Source organism: Erithacus rubecula (assembly GCF_903797595.1).
Source record: "Erithacus rubecula genome assembly, chromosome: 24".
NCBI lineage: Eukaryota > Metazoa > Chordata > Aves > Passeriformes > Muscicapidae > Erithacus > Erithacus rubecula.
Genome location: NC_136676.1, coordinates 1,896,686 through 1,913,341, shown reverse-complemented (window position 1 = coordinate 1,913,341; position 16,656 = coordinate 1,896,686). Strand labels below are relative to the sequence as shown.

General features: G+C 47.6%; 1 protein-coding gene across 1 annotated transcript; it reads left to right on the top strand.

Moving 5' to 3' along the window:
- Nucleotides 1–449: 449 nt before the first annotated feature.
- Nucleotides 450–15,487, top strand: LACTBL1 (lactamase beta like 1; the record flags this gene model as incomplete). Its single annotated transcript, XM_079326087.1, is given in 8 exon segments — nt 450–470; nt 4,696–4,840; nt 6,362–6,471; nt 7,117–7,274; nt 8,633–8,807; nt 8,809–8,881; nt 11,872–11,977; nt 14,509–15,487. Coding segments are annotated over 8 exon segments (1,767 nt in total).
- Between the last annotated feature and the right edge of the window lie 1,169 nt (nt 15,488–16,656).

The following is a 16,656-nucleotide window of genomic DNA, read 5'->3' as shown; positions in this document are numbered from 1 at the left end:
GGAGGAGCCACAGTGAAAATGTGTCAGCCCTGAAGGTCTCAAAGCTTCAGTTTCTTGTGTTTGGAGGTGAGGTGAGGATGGTCAAGGGAAATGGGAAGTGCCAGAGCTTGGGAGCAAACACAAGATGCTGTCAGACCAGAGGCAGGGAGAGGGGAGGTGTTACTGAGGGTTTGACTGCTGTGGTTACTGTGGTTGATTTCATAGAATGGCTTGGGTTGAAGGGACCTCAAAGGCCACCTCTTTCCATCCCCATGTCCCTATCCAAAGCCAGTCTGTCCCTGCAGCTCTGCTCACCTGAGCAGGGCTTTGTTAACCGGGGCTTTGTTACCTCTTGGCTCTCACTGCTTTTTTTCCTGCACCAACTCTGTTCTCTCCAGCACAGGGGTTTATAAACCCTTTGTTTGTGGGGACCAGCAGCACAAGGGATGAGAAGAGCCCGCTGAGCAGCCATGGAGGGGTTACAGCTGCGGGTAAGGACCCCCTGTGCACCTCCCACTGTCCTGGCAGATAAAGGGGGAAAAAATCCCATCTCCATCTCTGTCCTGTGAGCCAGGAATGACTGCCTTGTCTGTCACTGTGGGGGAACTCCAGGAGGCTGTTCAGGATTAAGCCCAGAGAGTGCCTGAGCTCCCAGCTTAACTCCCCACGTCCCCTCCCCTCGAGCAGAGCCCAGGGCTGCTGGAGGCACTCAGGGACTGGTCCTCTCCTGCTTAATCGCCTCCTGTTCAGATGTCAGGAGGAGATGAAGCTGCTATAAATAGATGGTGAAGCCCTCCTGGTTTCAGCTGTGATTCACACACATGGCACAGAGGCATTAGGCAGAATTAACATCCAATCTCTCGGGCACTTTCCTGTGCAAACGCCATCCTGTCCCTGTCACTTAAGCTGCTTTCTCAGGGGAGATCAGCAGCACTCTCTGGAGGGCCTGCATGGGCCAAATGGATGGGGAAACACACAGCAGGACTTCTGGGGAGATAAACCTGGAGCAGGATTCTCGGGGAGATAAACCTGGAGCAGGACCCTTGGGAACATAAACCTGGAGCAGGACCCTTGGGAACATAAACCTGGAGCAGAACTCCTGGGGACATAAACCTGGAGCAGAACTCCTGGGGACATAAAGCTGGAGCAGAAATCCTGGGGACATAATCCTGGAGCAGAATTCTTGGGGTGATAAGCCTGGAGCAGAACTCTCAGGGACATAAACCTGGAGCAGAATTCCTGGGGACATAAACCTGGAGCAGGACCCTTGGGGATATAAACCTGGAGCAGAACTCCTGGGGAGATAAACCTGGAGCAGAACTCCTGAGGAGATAAAGCCAGAGCAGGACCCTTGGGGATGTAAACCTGGAGCAGGACTCTTGGGGAGATAAACCTGGAGCAGAATTCCTGGGGACAAAATCCTGGAGCAGAATTCTTGGGGTGATAAGCCTGGAGCAGAACTCTCAGGGACGTAAACCTGGAGCAGAACTCCTGGGGAGATAAACCCAGTGCTCCAGGCAGTGACAGAGCAGCACCTGCCCGTGACACAGAGCTGCCTCTGGAGGATGCTGAGGCCTCCTGCTCCCCCCTGCCTGGGGCTCTGGCTGACCAGGATGGGTTTGTTGAGGTGCCCACACACCTGGATGAGGGACAGCAGCGTTTGGGACTGAGGCAGCTCCTGGAGGTGGTATGTGAGGGGCTGGGGGTGTTTCTGGCTCTCCCTAATCCCTGCTGAGATGTGCCTTGACCTGCTGGGGCCGGACAGTGACCTGGGTGGTCCATGGGGAATCCCCAATTTTTCTCTCCATCCTAATTTTCTAAAGCTCAAGGGGGGAAAAAAGTATCCTACAGCTAAGCTGTCCCCATGGGAAGCTTTGTATGTTCATTCCTGCATGTGTTTGCATTCATTTGCATATGTTTAAGGGCTCAGTGTCCCCCTCCCCCTGCCTTGCTGTGTCTGTGCTGTGAGCAGTGACAGTCACAGAGACATGGAGTGAGGGGGAAACCAGAGGAAGGTGAGAGCAGACAGGTCCTGGAGTGGGAATTGTGATGAGTGTTTATAGGGATGTATCCATCTGCTTGCCTGACAGTCTCCCAGGTGCAGAAAAAGTGGTGTTTTCCCTGAAAGGTAGCTGGGAGGGTAGAGCATCTCCTGGAGTGGATGAATATTTCTCACACTTTCAGGTATCTGGTGTTGCATCAATAAAGGAGAGATCCATATCTCTAGTCAGGGTTTCTTTGCATTCCCACTGGATCACAGGGCAGAGAAGGAAAAAGAGCCATTCAGAGCATTCATGGTCCACATGAAGTAAAGGAGAATTTGGACTAAAAGATGAGCTCAAAGTTGGTATCTCTGTGTCCTCAGTGAGTGCCCAGGGAGTTGGAGTCCATGAGGTGAGGAATACACCAGAAAACAGACTTTTCACCTTGTTCTCTGGGATTCAGGAATCAGGGCTTCTCCATGAAACAAGGAAAGAGGCAGAAAAATGGGCAGAGGAACTGAAAATTGGTGGAGTCAATGTTATTAAGATGGGACTAAATCAAAAAAGTCCCTCATGACCACTCCAGGGCAGAGAGCCTTGTCCCTCTCCTGACTGCAGGAAAACAGCTCAGGTGGCATCCCTGAACACACACTGAGCCCTGCCAGCCTGAGGGGATTACAGAGATCTCAGCACAGGCTTTTCCTTGAGTGATGGAATCTCCTGCCTGCTAAAGCCCTGAAGGAGGTTGGCACAGCCAAAGAAAAATGGGATTGGTGTCAGGATGACATTCCCCTATTTAGAAACAAGTCACAGGCTGGAATATGGACCTGGAGTGCTCAGGTGTGACTGGGTCTGCAGGCACCTGCACAGTCTTAAGCCATCCTTGAATTTTAATTGTGTTATGGAAGAACCTGGCATAAGCTACTTTCAGAATTCCTATTGGAATGCCTGACTAGGCTGAAGGCCTTCAGGAAAAATTATGATATATTGTTATTATTATAGTGTTATTATGCAGAAAGTGGAACTGCAACCCAAAGTTTCAGTGAAGGCTGGAAAACCCAGCTGGATCCACAGAATCATGTGTGAGTCTGGGAGAGGCTCTGCAGATTCCCTGGCTGTGAGTGACAAGGCTCAGATGATTTGCAGAAGCTTTTGCAGGAACTACCCTGTATCTCAAAAACAGGGGGGGGAGAAAGGCTGTGTGGAAATCTAAAGGGAATATTTCAATCTGTCTATCCTACAAGTGAGTCCAGACAACCTGAAACAGCTTAGGAATGTGGAGCATATTGGATGCAAATGGCAGGCCATATGTTTTATAACATTAATTGCCAAACTTTCAAAAGCACCCTCCTGACCTCCTGCAGGCAGTGAAGGAGCACAGCTCAGGCTCAGGCACCTCCTCATTTGTCATCTGTTCCTTGTTTTTCTTCAACATTGATCTGGTTCTCTCACCAACCTGGATGGTCTCCAGTGTTGTGAGAGCTGCACACACTCAAATATCCGGCAGTTTCCCAAAACATGGCATCTGTAAATGCCAAGCTTACAGATGGTACGTGATAGAATGGAATTTACAGGCACAACAGAGAAGGGTAAGGGCAGCACAGAATGAAAAATTCCATCATTCATCTAGAAAAGATGGATCTGCTCAGATGGTCTGGCTGGTGGCAGCCATGAACAGATGCTGGACTCTGGAACTGGAAAAAAAGGGCTGGAAAGATATCCAGGTATAAGTCATGGTGGTTGAGAAGGGAGGAAGTGGGAGCTGCAACTCAGACTCCTGCCAGGCTGGGATGATGAGCTTCATCTGCAGGGAGAGGAGAAGGCAAAAGAGTGGTTGGTGCTCCACAAGAACCAACAAGGGGACAAGAGTTAGTGGCTCACAGAGCTCACTGAAAACCAGGAAAGCATTTCTGGTTCCAGTTACCCCAACATGGGCTCATCTGCCCTACGCTGGTGCAGCAATGGTACTGAAATTATCCCAGAATAGTTTGGATTGGAAATTTTAATGCTCATCCTATTCCACCCCTGCCATGGGCAGGGACACTTCCAGCAGACCAGATGTAAGGGTTTGGAAAGCAAAACCAGTGAGAATCTCCAAGTCTGAAATACAATTTAATAGGAAAAAAGAGAAAACTAAATTACATGCAATAGTACAAAAGAAAAACACCACTGACAGAGTCAGAACACAACCTGACACCCTGTCAGTTCGTGTGGTGGTAGCAGTGCAGATGAAGGGGTCTTGTTGAAGCAGTGATCCTGTAGAAAGGTCTGGTAGTTCTGATCCTCTGGAATCCAGTGCAAAAAGCTGCTTTGGTGTTCCAAATCTCAGTTTTTATCTGGGTAGGAAAGGCTTGGCTCCTGCCCTGGCTGGAGCATCTCCCAGTGGGATGATGGAATTTTATCAGTCATGCACTGGGACTCAATGGCCATGAACAGGAGATATCTCCAGGAGGGAGGATGGGCTGTGGAAAAGATGAAGAACACTGCCCCACCTTTTTTTTACAAATGGCCCATTGGCAGAGGATATCTCCACAGAGATAAGGATCTCTGCCCCACCTGGTTTCAGCAGATGGTGATAGAATAGAGACTTTTGGGCACATCTTTGCATTGTAACCAGGACACCAGCTGAGTCCTGTCCCTGCAGCAGCTTTATTCTCCAGCACAGGGGCTTCTCTCAGAGCTGACACACACACAGGTGTTTTCTCCCTCTCTCCCATTCATTCTCCACTCCCAGCAGGCACCCTGCAGCCGGAGCATCCTCAAGCTCACTGCCATGGAGGTGAAGTGGATCCATTTCTTGGTTCTCTTCCTCTTCCTGCTGTCCGTGGCCATGACCGGCTGCTTCCTGTGGCAGTACAGCCTCCCCAAGGCAGAGCCCAGTGAGTACAGGGTTTTAACCTTGCTCGTGGTATGACACACAGGTTTGGAAGATTAATAGAAGCTTTCTTCCCATGTCTCCCCAAAGAGCACTTCCCCAAACACAGATTTCCCCAGAGAGTAATAAAGCAAGGCCACAGAGGAGGCGAGGCTGGGTTGATGGAGGTGCCAGGTCACTCTGCTGGTGTCCAAAGAAGCTCCATCAGCCTGGTCTAGATTTGGATAGCTGCTAAGGAGGCACATTATTTTAGATTCTTTTTCTTTTTCTTTTTCTTTTTCTTTTTCTTTTTTTCTTTTTCTTTTTCTTTTTCTTCTTTTTCTTTTTCTTTTTCTTTTTCTTTTTCTTTTTCTTTTTCTTTTTCTTTTTCTTTTTCTTTTTCTTTTCCTTTTTTTTTCCTGTTCTTACTCCAGTTACTTTAGTTTAGATACAGGGATTTTTTTATACCTTACCATGTGCTTCAGCTTCAGGGTTTGCTTTCTTTCTTATTCCCCTAATCTTTGCCCTGGCTTAAAGACCCCTGCTTCACACTAGAACTCATAGAATCACAGAATAATAGGATGATTTGTGCTGGAGGGACCTTAAAGCCATTCTGTTCCACCCCTGCCATGAGCAGGGACTCCTTCCACTGTCCCAGGTTGCTCCCAGCCCCATCCAGCCTGGCCTTGGGCACTGCCAGGGATCCAGGGGCAGCCACAGCTTCCCTGGGCACCCTGTGCCAAGGTCTGAAAAGGTTTCAAACCACACATTTTATCTCAGAGTACCAGGCTGCCTGTAGGCTGTGTGTATCCATCCCTATCCATGTCCAGGATTTCCTAGTGCCATTTCTCTCCTCATCCCTATTTCTGATGTTTCATGTTCACCTGGTAAGCAAGAAAATGGCATCTTTTTGTCCCCAGCTGAGAGAGCAGGGTAGCTGTGTTTATGAACACCTTGGGATCAGCTGGGAAAACAGTGTCTTCAAGTAAGGGAGTTCCCATCTCTCTGAGTTTGAAGATCTTTGCTGGCCTCAGAAATGTAAGCTGTCTGTGGGATATGGAGGATGCAGCTGATTCAGGAGATGACTAATGGAGTGGGTGTGGGACCTACCCAGTGTTAGTGCTGGATTTGAAGTGGCCCTCACAGGTCACTCCTGGCCCCATTTCTGAGGTTATGATGCACAAGGAATGCTCTTTTTCATTGTTCTCCTGAACTCCAGCTCAGATTTTCCTCTAGACATGGGCAGGCCCTTCCAGGGAGGCTAAACCAGCACCTCAGAGTCTTCTGCAGCCCCAGCTCTTTACTCTCCCAGGCTGCAGGGTTAGCTGAAGTATATCCTGTGTTCATCCCATGCTGGAATAAGCAATAACAGCCCTGCCAGCCCTGTTTTACATCAGACAGAAATAATTCAGTGCTGTCCCTTCCCTATGCAGAAGGGTCCCTTAGCCCAGCACAAGCAAGAAAGCTTGTGGTGGCTGCTGGCTGAGGTTCAAGCTTGTCCCTGTGTCTGTGGAAGTCACCTGTGTCACCCCAAACTGTTTTGCAGATCCATCTGTGATGGAAGTGAGGTCAGAAGCTGTGCAGATGTGTCCCCGCTATCCCGAGCCTGTCCCACTGGAGCACCCCCTCCCCATCCTGAAGGAAGCACTGGAGAAGGTCTGTGGGGAGGGGGGCCAGAGGGACACACAGCTCCTGGCTGCTTTTCTGCAGGGGTACAGGGGACACGGAGGATTTTGCCATTGAACATCCCTGGGGAAGGAGGTGGGGAGTTGGGGAGGGGGAGAACAGCAAACCTAGAAATGGATGTGTAAAATTCCTTCAGTGAGCAGTTTTCTTGCCCAGAGGGTGAGCTGGGATGGACAAACATCATCACTTGTCCATCAGAAGGTCTGATCAGAGCTTCCACCAGCAAAAAATAACAGCTCTTGGCATCTGCTCCTCTGTTAGGCAGCCCTCATGTCCTGGAGATACCTGGCTCAGGTAGTCTTGGTTCCAATTCATCAGCCAATGCCCAGTTCCTTATTTTCTTTCTTTGCTGGCTTTCATCACACCCCTGTTTAAAAATTAAAAATGTGTTTGTACATAACTCAAGGGAAGGGGAAGAAGACCTGCATCTGACTGGAACAGGGTGTGGTACTCTGTCATTAAATCCTCAATATGAGAAGGATCTGATATTTCAGCACTGCCTGAACTTCTGGCAGGCTCCATGTGCTCTGAGGAAATACTGCAGCATTGCTCTGACTGTCTGGGCCTTCTGTTGGACCCTTCCTTTGGGGGCTGATGGTTTCCCTCCCTCTCCAGGTGGATCAGATGCTGAGGCAGAGGATGCACAGCTCGGGGCTGCCAGCCATGTCAGCCATCGTCATCTACAACGACACCGTGCTCTGGACGGGCAACCTGGGCAAGAAGAACGGCTCTGACCCCACCTCAGGGCTGCCCAATGAATACACCATCTACAGGTGAGACCCCTGGCCAGGTGAGGCAGCCAGGAAAGGGCACACACACCTACAGAGAGCTGATCTCTGCCAATGGAGACGCCGTCACAAACTGCAGGAAACTCTGCTGGTTTATATTGGAACTCTTTGAGACAAAGTGAATTCCCACATTGTTACATGCTGGTGGCTTACTGAGTTATTTTGGATTTACTTGTGTTTTGTCATTTATTTCTGGCAATATTTTAAATTGCAATGACCCTAAAGAACCTGAAAACATACTACTACTTACATGGAAATGGCTTCATGGCCAAGGCACAAACCTGAAGACCAAGAGCTGGCACAGATTTGGAAAACAGAGGACACAGTGCCACAGGATTCAAAAAATAATAATAAATGTCAGTTTAATAAAAACTGGCATTGGGGATGAATATCTACAGAACACATAAAGTAAACTCATAAGGTTGCTCATCATCCCAGTGAAGTCAAACTCAAAACTCATACTGGCTGGTTTTTTTTAGGTTAAGACATAATCAAGCTCTTAATGTTTGCTAAAAACAAAAAAAAAAAACCAAAAAAAAAAAAAAAAAAAAAAAAAAGAAGGGAATGATTCCTTCCTTTAAAGATCAATTTTCAGTGAATTGTAACTGTGTTATCTAAGAAACATGGGCTGCACTCTGACTTCAAAAATTTGTCTTCAGAATGAACAATTTTTGACAGTTTCAGCAGCTGTGATTATCAGTGCCTTCCCTATCTGTATAATGGTAAAATGACCTCGTGCTATTTTTCCTCCAGATCCATTGAATAATTTGGGTTGGAAGGCACATCCAGGGTCTGGTTCCAACCCCCCAGCATGGGCCAGGAATCAGGTCCACGTCCCTGGGTGGGCTCGAACCACCAACCTTTCGGTTAACAGCCGAACGCGCTGACTGATTGCGCCACAGGGACGGCCTGGATGGACTGGAAACTGTGGAAAACTGGATTTAGGGACATGTTGGTATTGCTGGGTAAATGGTGCAACTCAGTGATCTGAAAGGTCTTTCACAACCTAAATGATTCTGTGATTTTAACCTTAGAATTCTAATAAATTGCTTGAGAGTTTTTGTGGTATTTACTCACCAGTGATTTACAATTTATGTCGTTTTATGAATGCCAAGTGAATAGAGGGATCAGCAGCCCACTGCTCTGCTGGAGACTGACAGAGGTTATGTTGCAGTCTATAAAGATTCATATTTAAAAATATTAATTCAAGCTTCCTACCTGTATTTTAGCCATTCCCTCTGGAATGAGCAAATGCGTCATGTAAAATCACAGTGATCTCTCCTTTCCTTTTGATTCATGGGCTTCTTAATGCTGAATTTCTCCAAATGTTTCTTCCCTAACAGAATTGCCAGCGTCTCCAAAATCTTCCCCACCATTATGTTGTACAAGTTGTGGGAGGAAGGAAAAGTCACATCCCTTGACGACCCATTGGAGCGTTATGCCCAGAACTTTGTTATCAAGAACCCTCTGGGGAGGCTCAAGGACTCAGAGCAGAGATACACAGGAGATGGGCTGGTTTTTTTTGGAAAAAGGCTCGATGCCACTGAAGCCATCCCTGGTGACCCTGCGCAGAATGGCCAGTCAGCTCTCAGGTAAGGCAGCTCCCCGAGTGTCCCTGGGCCCTTCTGCCCTGGAAAGACTCCACAGGCAGAGCAGACCATATTCCAGGAATAAAAAAGCTGCTGGGGGATTTTTTTCCCAGTCTGGACCCTGCCCTGTGCTCCTACCAGGGACCAGGCAGGGCCCTTGGAAGCAGAGTCAGCAACATCAGAGGATGCTCAAAGGAAACTCTTGTCCAGCACACCTGCCAGGAAAGGGGCTGGGATGAGGAAGTTTTTTCCCCTGATAGGTGAACACAGATTCCTTTTAGGTGAACACAGATTCCCTTCTTTTTGATACCATGCCATGAAATCAGCCTCCAATTGCACAACAGTGTCTTCCCCTCCAGAGTGCTCTCATTTTTCTGAGATGTAGAGTTGAGGGTCAAATCTCTTTGCTTTGAATAGAAAGATCTTGATTGCTGAGCTAAATTTAGCTGTCAGTGTGGTTCCTGATCCAGGATTCCTGAGCTATTAATAGCTTGGCATTTGCTGTCAGAGAAGTGTTAATCTGCTGCTACCTTAAGAATTGGGGAACTCGTATATTAAGAGAGAAGGAGCTCACAGGACTAAGAACTTTAAACTTTCTCAGAAACAAAGCTGCTAATACTTGACTGGGAGATTACAAAACAGCCAAAGAGACTGTGCTGATATCATGAGCAGTATTTTGGCTAATCTCTGTAACATTTGCATTTTTCCAGATTGGAATAAATGCTCTAAAATTAGGATGTAAAATCAAAATAGCATTTCTGCAACTTGTAGGACCTCAGGATGGGGTACAGCATCATTTGAAGCAAGCCAATATGAAAATGAGGGCTCCCCAAAATGGAATGATACTGAAACCTGGAAAGAAGCAGATTATCAACCCAAAGTGGCCAGTGGCCACATCCCTGCCCAGCCCCTCTCCCTGCAGACCAGGTGTTGCTCCATCCAGCCTGATGTTGTCTTCAGGGGCACCAATTCTGCCTGGTCCCCTCTGATTCTTATGGGCACCTGAAGCTGCTCTGACTGCTCCTGCTACCCAGGGAGGTGTGAAGTGCACCCCAGAAATGTTGTGAGGAGCATAATCAAAAGGGTACCTGGTCATAATTGCTGGTAATGTGTGGCCCTTCCATTGCTTCCATCACTGTGCTGGATTTGTGCCCCTGCTCAGCTCCTTTTATGCTCCTGTGTAATTTTGGATTTTAGAATGTGGCCCAAATTTCCCAGAGCACCCCCATGGGACACACCAACCCTTAAACCCTGACAACTCAGCAGAAGGAGATGCACAGTTCAAAATCCCAACTGCAAATCAAAGGAATGTTCCAGTTCCACTTTCCGTTTGCTGCATGTCAAACCGCAAAAAGGAAAAAATTCTGCTTAGCACTGGGATCAAAGCCACTGCATGACATATTGTAATGTGGGTTTCATCTAAATTCTTCCAGTGGAAACTGATCTGTAATAGATCCTCATTATCTGGGCTCTCCATTGCATATTTCAAAAGTAACTCCAAAGGTTTTTCTCCTTAGCACTCAATGGGCCCATTGCTGGAGGGAAGCTCCAGCTTGTTAAAACTGTGATTTTCAAATCCACACGAATGACAGGATGGGATGCAATTGTAAATTATTAACAACGTGCTTGTCACTTCAATTAGCAGCCCATGAGGTAGAAATCAATGACTGTGGATTATTTTGTGCTCTGGTTTATCATTTCCAATGAACCTCAAGGAGACACTGCACTGCTGTCACAGAACTGAACTCTCTCACTGCTTCAGCGTTTTCTTTGCTGCCATTGGGGCAAGTACATAATAAAGGAGCCCATTGTCCCCTGGAAGATGTCAGTGCATCTCTTATCTGGTCATGCAGCTGCACAAATAACCCCAGAGCAGGGGCAGAAACAGTGCTCCCACCCCAGCTCAAATGCCAAATTCAGGCCAGCTGAGAAAAACAAGTGTTGGTGCCACAAAAGAATGGGGCCTCATTCAGCTTTGCCAGGATGCAGGACAAGAAGGAAAGGCCTCAAGTTGCACAAAGGGAGGCTTAGATCAGATATTAGGGAACAAATTCTCAGGGGAAGGGTTGTAAAGATTGCTCGGGGAAGTGGTGGAGTCACCATCCTGGGAGGTGCTCAAAAAACATGATAGTGGCACTTGGGGACATGGGTTAGTGGTGGACACTAACCCACCACTAAGTGGTGGGAGTGCTGGGTTAATGGTTGGGTCCATGATCTTGGAGGGCTTTTCCAACCTTAGTGAATCCATGATTAAGACATGGTCACTGAGCATACAATTGTGAGTTGTTTTTCTGTCAAAAACATACATTTCCCAATTGCCTCCCAAACCTCCACATCAAAGCAAGTTGCAAATGGCAGCAAGTGTTCCATTCCAAAAGTGATCCAAGTCCTGACCTAGGCAAACCATAGATCCTGTGCAGAGGAGCTGAGGTGATTCAAATTCAAATTTTAGGGAATCCACGTTCAGTGAGGAATGAAAAGTGAAAAGAACTAAGATATTTTCTGCATGTACAAACAGAGAATAATTAAAAGTGGAAAGAACTTTGGGTTTTTTTCTATATTCAGAAACCCTGAATAAAAGTTGCTAAAGATGAGGAGGAAGATAAAAATACTTTTGGAGTGTCTGGAGTTGTCCAGAGAAGTTTAGGCCATCTGTGGTGAAGAAGAAAATCCTGTTAAAAGGGGCTATGACACACTTTTGTTGTCAAGGAAATACAGGGATTTCCCAACACCTCATTTGCCCTCTCTTCCAAACCACACTTGGGGATAATTTCCATCACCCATGGAGGTGTTTCCACTGAGATGCAGCTGCCCAGAGTCGATGCTGAGGTAGGACAGGGGTAACCCAGAGTCAGGAGTCCATGACTTGATGCCATGTCCTTGCTGTGTCTCGTGTCCACCCCTGGTGTTTCCATGTTGCCACTGAATCCTGCCTTTGTTCTCTCTTCCCCAGAGCCAGCATTCCCATGATTTCTCTCTTTCCCATGGCACAGGTCTGCCCAGGAGGCTGCGATCCACCAGCCTGCTCTGGAAGGGCAGCACGCAGGATGCGCTCACGCTGCTCAAAGATGACATCCTGGTGGCTGATCCAGGAACCAGGTCAGATAAATTCATTGAGGAGCTTTTGGTCTAGATGTGTTCTCCATCCTCATCCCATCCCCAGCCTCCATGGAGAGTAGATAAAATGCAGTTATTCCCAAAGAGCATCTCCCCGCACACCTGTCAGGGGCTGGGAAAAAAATACTGTTGGAGGTGTTAGGATTAGGTTTAAATTTTAAGCCCAGATGAACCAAATTAAACTGCTATACTTCACTTAATGAGCCTTAAATGATGCAGGTTTTCAAAAGTGAAAAGGCACTTTAATTTAAATATTTTAAATCATCACAGGTTTCGGTTAAAATCATGTCTGTGGCAAGTTGTGTGTCTCTAAATGATCTAAATGTCTATGAATGCTTGTTTCAATTTCTGTAACCTGTTACCTGGGTTGCAAACACTCAAAAATATCATGGAATCATAGAATCCCAGACTGATTTGGGTTGGAAGAGACCTTAAAGATCATCTTTTTCCACCCCTCTGCCATGGGCAGGGACACCTCCCACTATCCCAGGTTGCTCCAAGCCCCATCCAACCTGGCCTTGGACACTTCCCCACAGCCTCCAACAGGATCTGTGGACAGCTGATGAGGGAAAGTATTCCAGTTAACCGGGAAGAAACTTCCTAAGACTACAAAATTGTTTGGTAATTAGTTACAGTCTGAAATAATTTACCCAGAATGGCTGAGGATCTACCAGTCACTTGTGTTTGTTCTGTCCCACATCATGTAGGAGGCTACAACAGACATTCCTTAAAGGATTTTAGGATTTTAATATCATCATCTTCTTTGGTATTTTTATACCTTTATTGTAACTTATCTCTATCGGTATTTTTATTTTATGATCCCCATGAAGATAAATAAGGACATCCCCTCATAGTCTCTCAATGCCTTATTAATTGATATGTTGAGAGTTTCCACTCTCTCTCCTTGTTCCTGCTTGTGCTTCCCAGCTAACATAGAATTCTTCCCAAAGGAACTTCCCTTTCACTGATATAGATGTTTTAACATATTTTTCTATGTTGAAATTCATCTCCATTTCAGATACAGGGTTTTACATACAGAATGTGATTATTCTTAGGGTAAGAATATGTATGCTCACCATGCTTTAATTCAACTAAATGGGCTGGAAAAGGTCGAAGTGGTACCAAATTTATGATCGAAATAGGTCTCAATGAGATGTGTGGCTTCACACAATTAAAACTGTTGAAAATAAAATGGGTTGAAAATATAATTAATTTTGAAAATGTATTTTTAAAAAATGCCCCTTCATATCTTCATGCCATTAAACTTCATTCAAGTGTGAAGACTTCAATCACTTCATGGTTATTAAAGACTGGAGTACTCAGGTTTCTTTAATGATTCCACATTGCTGGATGCTGCTTTGTGGGCTTTTAAGTGCTCTTTAAGTGCTTTTACCATCTTAAGGTAGCTTAGGTATCTAAGTGATTATCCAATGGCAAATCCCCAAAGAGGTTTACCCGGGATTTTGAGACCTTTAAGGTGAGCACCTGGAACTCTCCATGCTGCTCTTAAAAAGAATGGATGGTGAACAATTATAAACAGCAAGTCAGGCTATGCAAATATAGAGGAGATATTTCTTTTCCATCTTCAGCTATTTCTGCACATCAGGGTTGAACAGCTCTGCTGATGTTCCCATAAAACATTTCTCTTTCTTGATTTAACAACAAATCATGGCAACAACATGAAGCTTTTCCCTGTCTCCCCTTCATCTGTCATTCCATAAAATGTGATTTTTTTCCCTAAAGAAGAGAGACCCAGCCACTGATTTTGCCTATCACTGATGGACAGCTGATCCCATTTGATGCATTGGCTGGAGCTGCATCAGCTCTGCCATTACAGCAAGAGTGGGTCACACCCCAGGGAGCAGGATGACATGAGGTGTGGCTAGAGCAATTCCTCCATTGCCTTTTTGGCTGCCAGTCTGTGCTCTGAGGAGGCCAGGAGGAGGGAGAGGTCTTTTGCATAGGATAAAAAGGGATTTTATAACTCTGGGGAATTTGGGGGCAAAAGACAAAAAATGCGAGTGTGCAACAGCTGAAATGTGGGGGAGGCTCATGGAGAGGGTACAAATCATCAGCAAATCAGAGAAATTCTGGGGAGGGGTAAAAGGCAGGGTTCACAATAGTATCATGAGGGAGGTAGGGGGGGAAATTGGGCCACATGGACTAATGAAATGTCCAGTTTTAGGGGATTTCTGAGGGGCAATTCCAAGCAGGGGGTTGGCACAAGGTAGGATCGACAGAGAATTCAGGGCAAATTGAAAAGGTGGGTGGGAGGCAATAATTTGGACCAAACCATGTGCCATGGGAATGTGGCACCTGGGGTCATGTCTAGTGGTGGCCTTGGCAGTGCTTCAATGACCTTGAAGATCTGTTCCAACCTCATGTGCTGTCAATGGCCAGAACTGTCTCACTGCGACGGGGACAGTGTCAGACACGAGGGCAGACATCACCACCACAAACACACCATCAACACGAAACACTTCAACACCCCATTTATTCCTGTCCCTCCCCAGATGCCACTACAGCAACCTGGCCTTCTCCCTGCTGGCCCACGTGCTGGCCCAGCACGCCGCCGACGGGCAGTACCAGCGCTGGGTCTCGGAGAACATCCTGGAGCGCCTGGGCATGGAGGACACCGGCTTCGAGATGACGGCGCCCGTGCGCGCGCAGATGGCCGTGGGCTTCTACGGCAGCCGCCAGCCCGCCCCGCTCTACGACCTGGGCTGGTACAGGCCCTCTGGGCAGATGTACTCCACAGCTGCCGACCTGGCCAAGCTGGCCATGGTGTTCCTGGGCACCTACCACCGCCGGCTGCTGGAGCCTGACACGGTGAAGACGATGCTGACGCCCCTGTTCAAGTGTTCTGTGGAATATTTCGCTAACAAGACAGGCACGCCTTGGGAGATTAATGAGCAGTTGGGATATGATGTCATCAGGAAGGATGGGGATCTTGATGGGTACTCAGCGACCTTCTCCCTCGTCCCCAAGCTCCGCCTGAGCTTCATCGTGCTGATGGCAGGGCCCAGACCCCAGGGTGGGGACATTGTGACCCAGACGTACGAGTATCTCATCCCTGCCATGGAGACAGCGTTCAGGGAGGCCGACAAAAGCTTGGTTCCTCCTCCAAACCCGATCCCTTACGTTGGCTACTACACCTATTCCAACCTGACTTTCTACGAGATCAAAGTTGGGATTGGCGGGGTGCTGGTCATGCAGCAGTTTGGGCCTCACGTGGAGCAGCTGATCCCCGAAAAGTACCGGACAATCAAGCTCCACCACCTGGAAGATCGCGTTTTCCAAGTCGTTTTTGACAAGGAGTTCCCGTGTGTTCTGCACCTGGGCTCTGCCTCCATCTCACTGGAAACACAGAATGGGCAGCTCTTCAACTTCTACCCCTTCGACCGCAAGGGTTTGTCCCCTGGCTTTGACGCCCCGGGGCTCAACACCTACAACGTGGTGCGTGTGCTGCGCAAGCCCGTGTTCTACAGCTGAACCCCTCTCCTCCTGCCACCCCGGGAGCTGCCTCCCAATCTGTGTCTTACCAGACTCTCCTGCCTGTGTGGCTTCGTGGATTCCATTGAAAAGGGAAGGATGGAGGCAAATGACTCGTTTGCCAAACAAATCCTTCCTGTTTTTAAGAAGGGTTTATTGGTTTGTCGCTGGCTCCCAGGAGTGCACAACAGGACAGCTGGCACCTGGACATACCTGAAGGAAAAAGAAGTGGGAATGTGCTGGATGGATGTGTTTGGATGCCATAAAAAAAAAGCAGAGCATTGAAGTGTCCACTCTTATACTGTCTGTTTGATGACCACTGTGGTGATCAACTGCTATCATCAAAGGGCTGAGAATTCCCTGGGTCTCTCAGAAAATGTCTCTTTATCAGTCCAAGGATTTTTCCAGGACTTTTCAAGAGCCTGTCTATCACAAACAAGATCCCTTACCTGGGTTTTCCAAAAGCATTATAAGCTAAATAATGGCACCAATCTGACACCAGGCCCTGCTTGGGATTCCTGGGAAATGAGGGTTTGTTTCTTTCCTGGATCATAAACTTTGAAAAGTGCAGAGCAATGTGGTCTTGTCCTGACTTTTTGGCTGGTCCTTCAGAGAGTGTTGGAGCAGTGTAGAAGCTGAAGATCTTTTGGGAGCAGGGGCACAGGAACATGAGGTGGGATGTTCCAGCAGGACTCAACTCTGACCATCTCAGTATCCAGGAAAGTGTGCGAGCATGGTGTGGAAATCCAGGAATGCACGGGAACCTTTCTGTATGTTTTGGGCAGCATGTCTGGATGCAAATGCACCGGCTGTTTTCTGCAGCTGGGAGTGAAGATGCTGAGGGAAGGAGCATCAGTGGGAAGAACCACCTTGGGGACAGTGCCCTTGCACCTACAGAGCCACTGGTGCATTTTGTTATGAAAAAAGGCCCTGGAGGTGCTGGTGGCAGTGGCTGAACAGGAGCACAGGTGTGCCAAGAAAGCCAACAGCAGCTGGGCAGTCCCAACCATGGTGTGAGACAGGACCAGGCTGTGATTGTCCCCCTGTGGCACTGGGGAGGCCCCACCTCAAATCCTGGGTCAGTTCTGGGCTCCTCATGGCAATAAAAGCATTGAAGAGCATGTCCAGAGAAGAGAATGGAGCTGGGAAAGGGTCTGGGGTACCAGGAG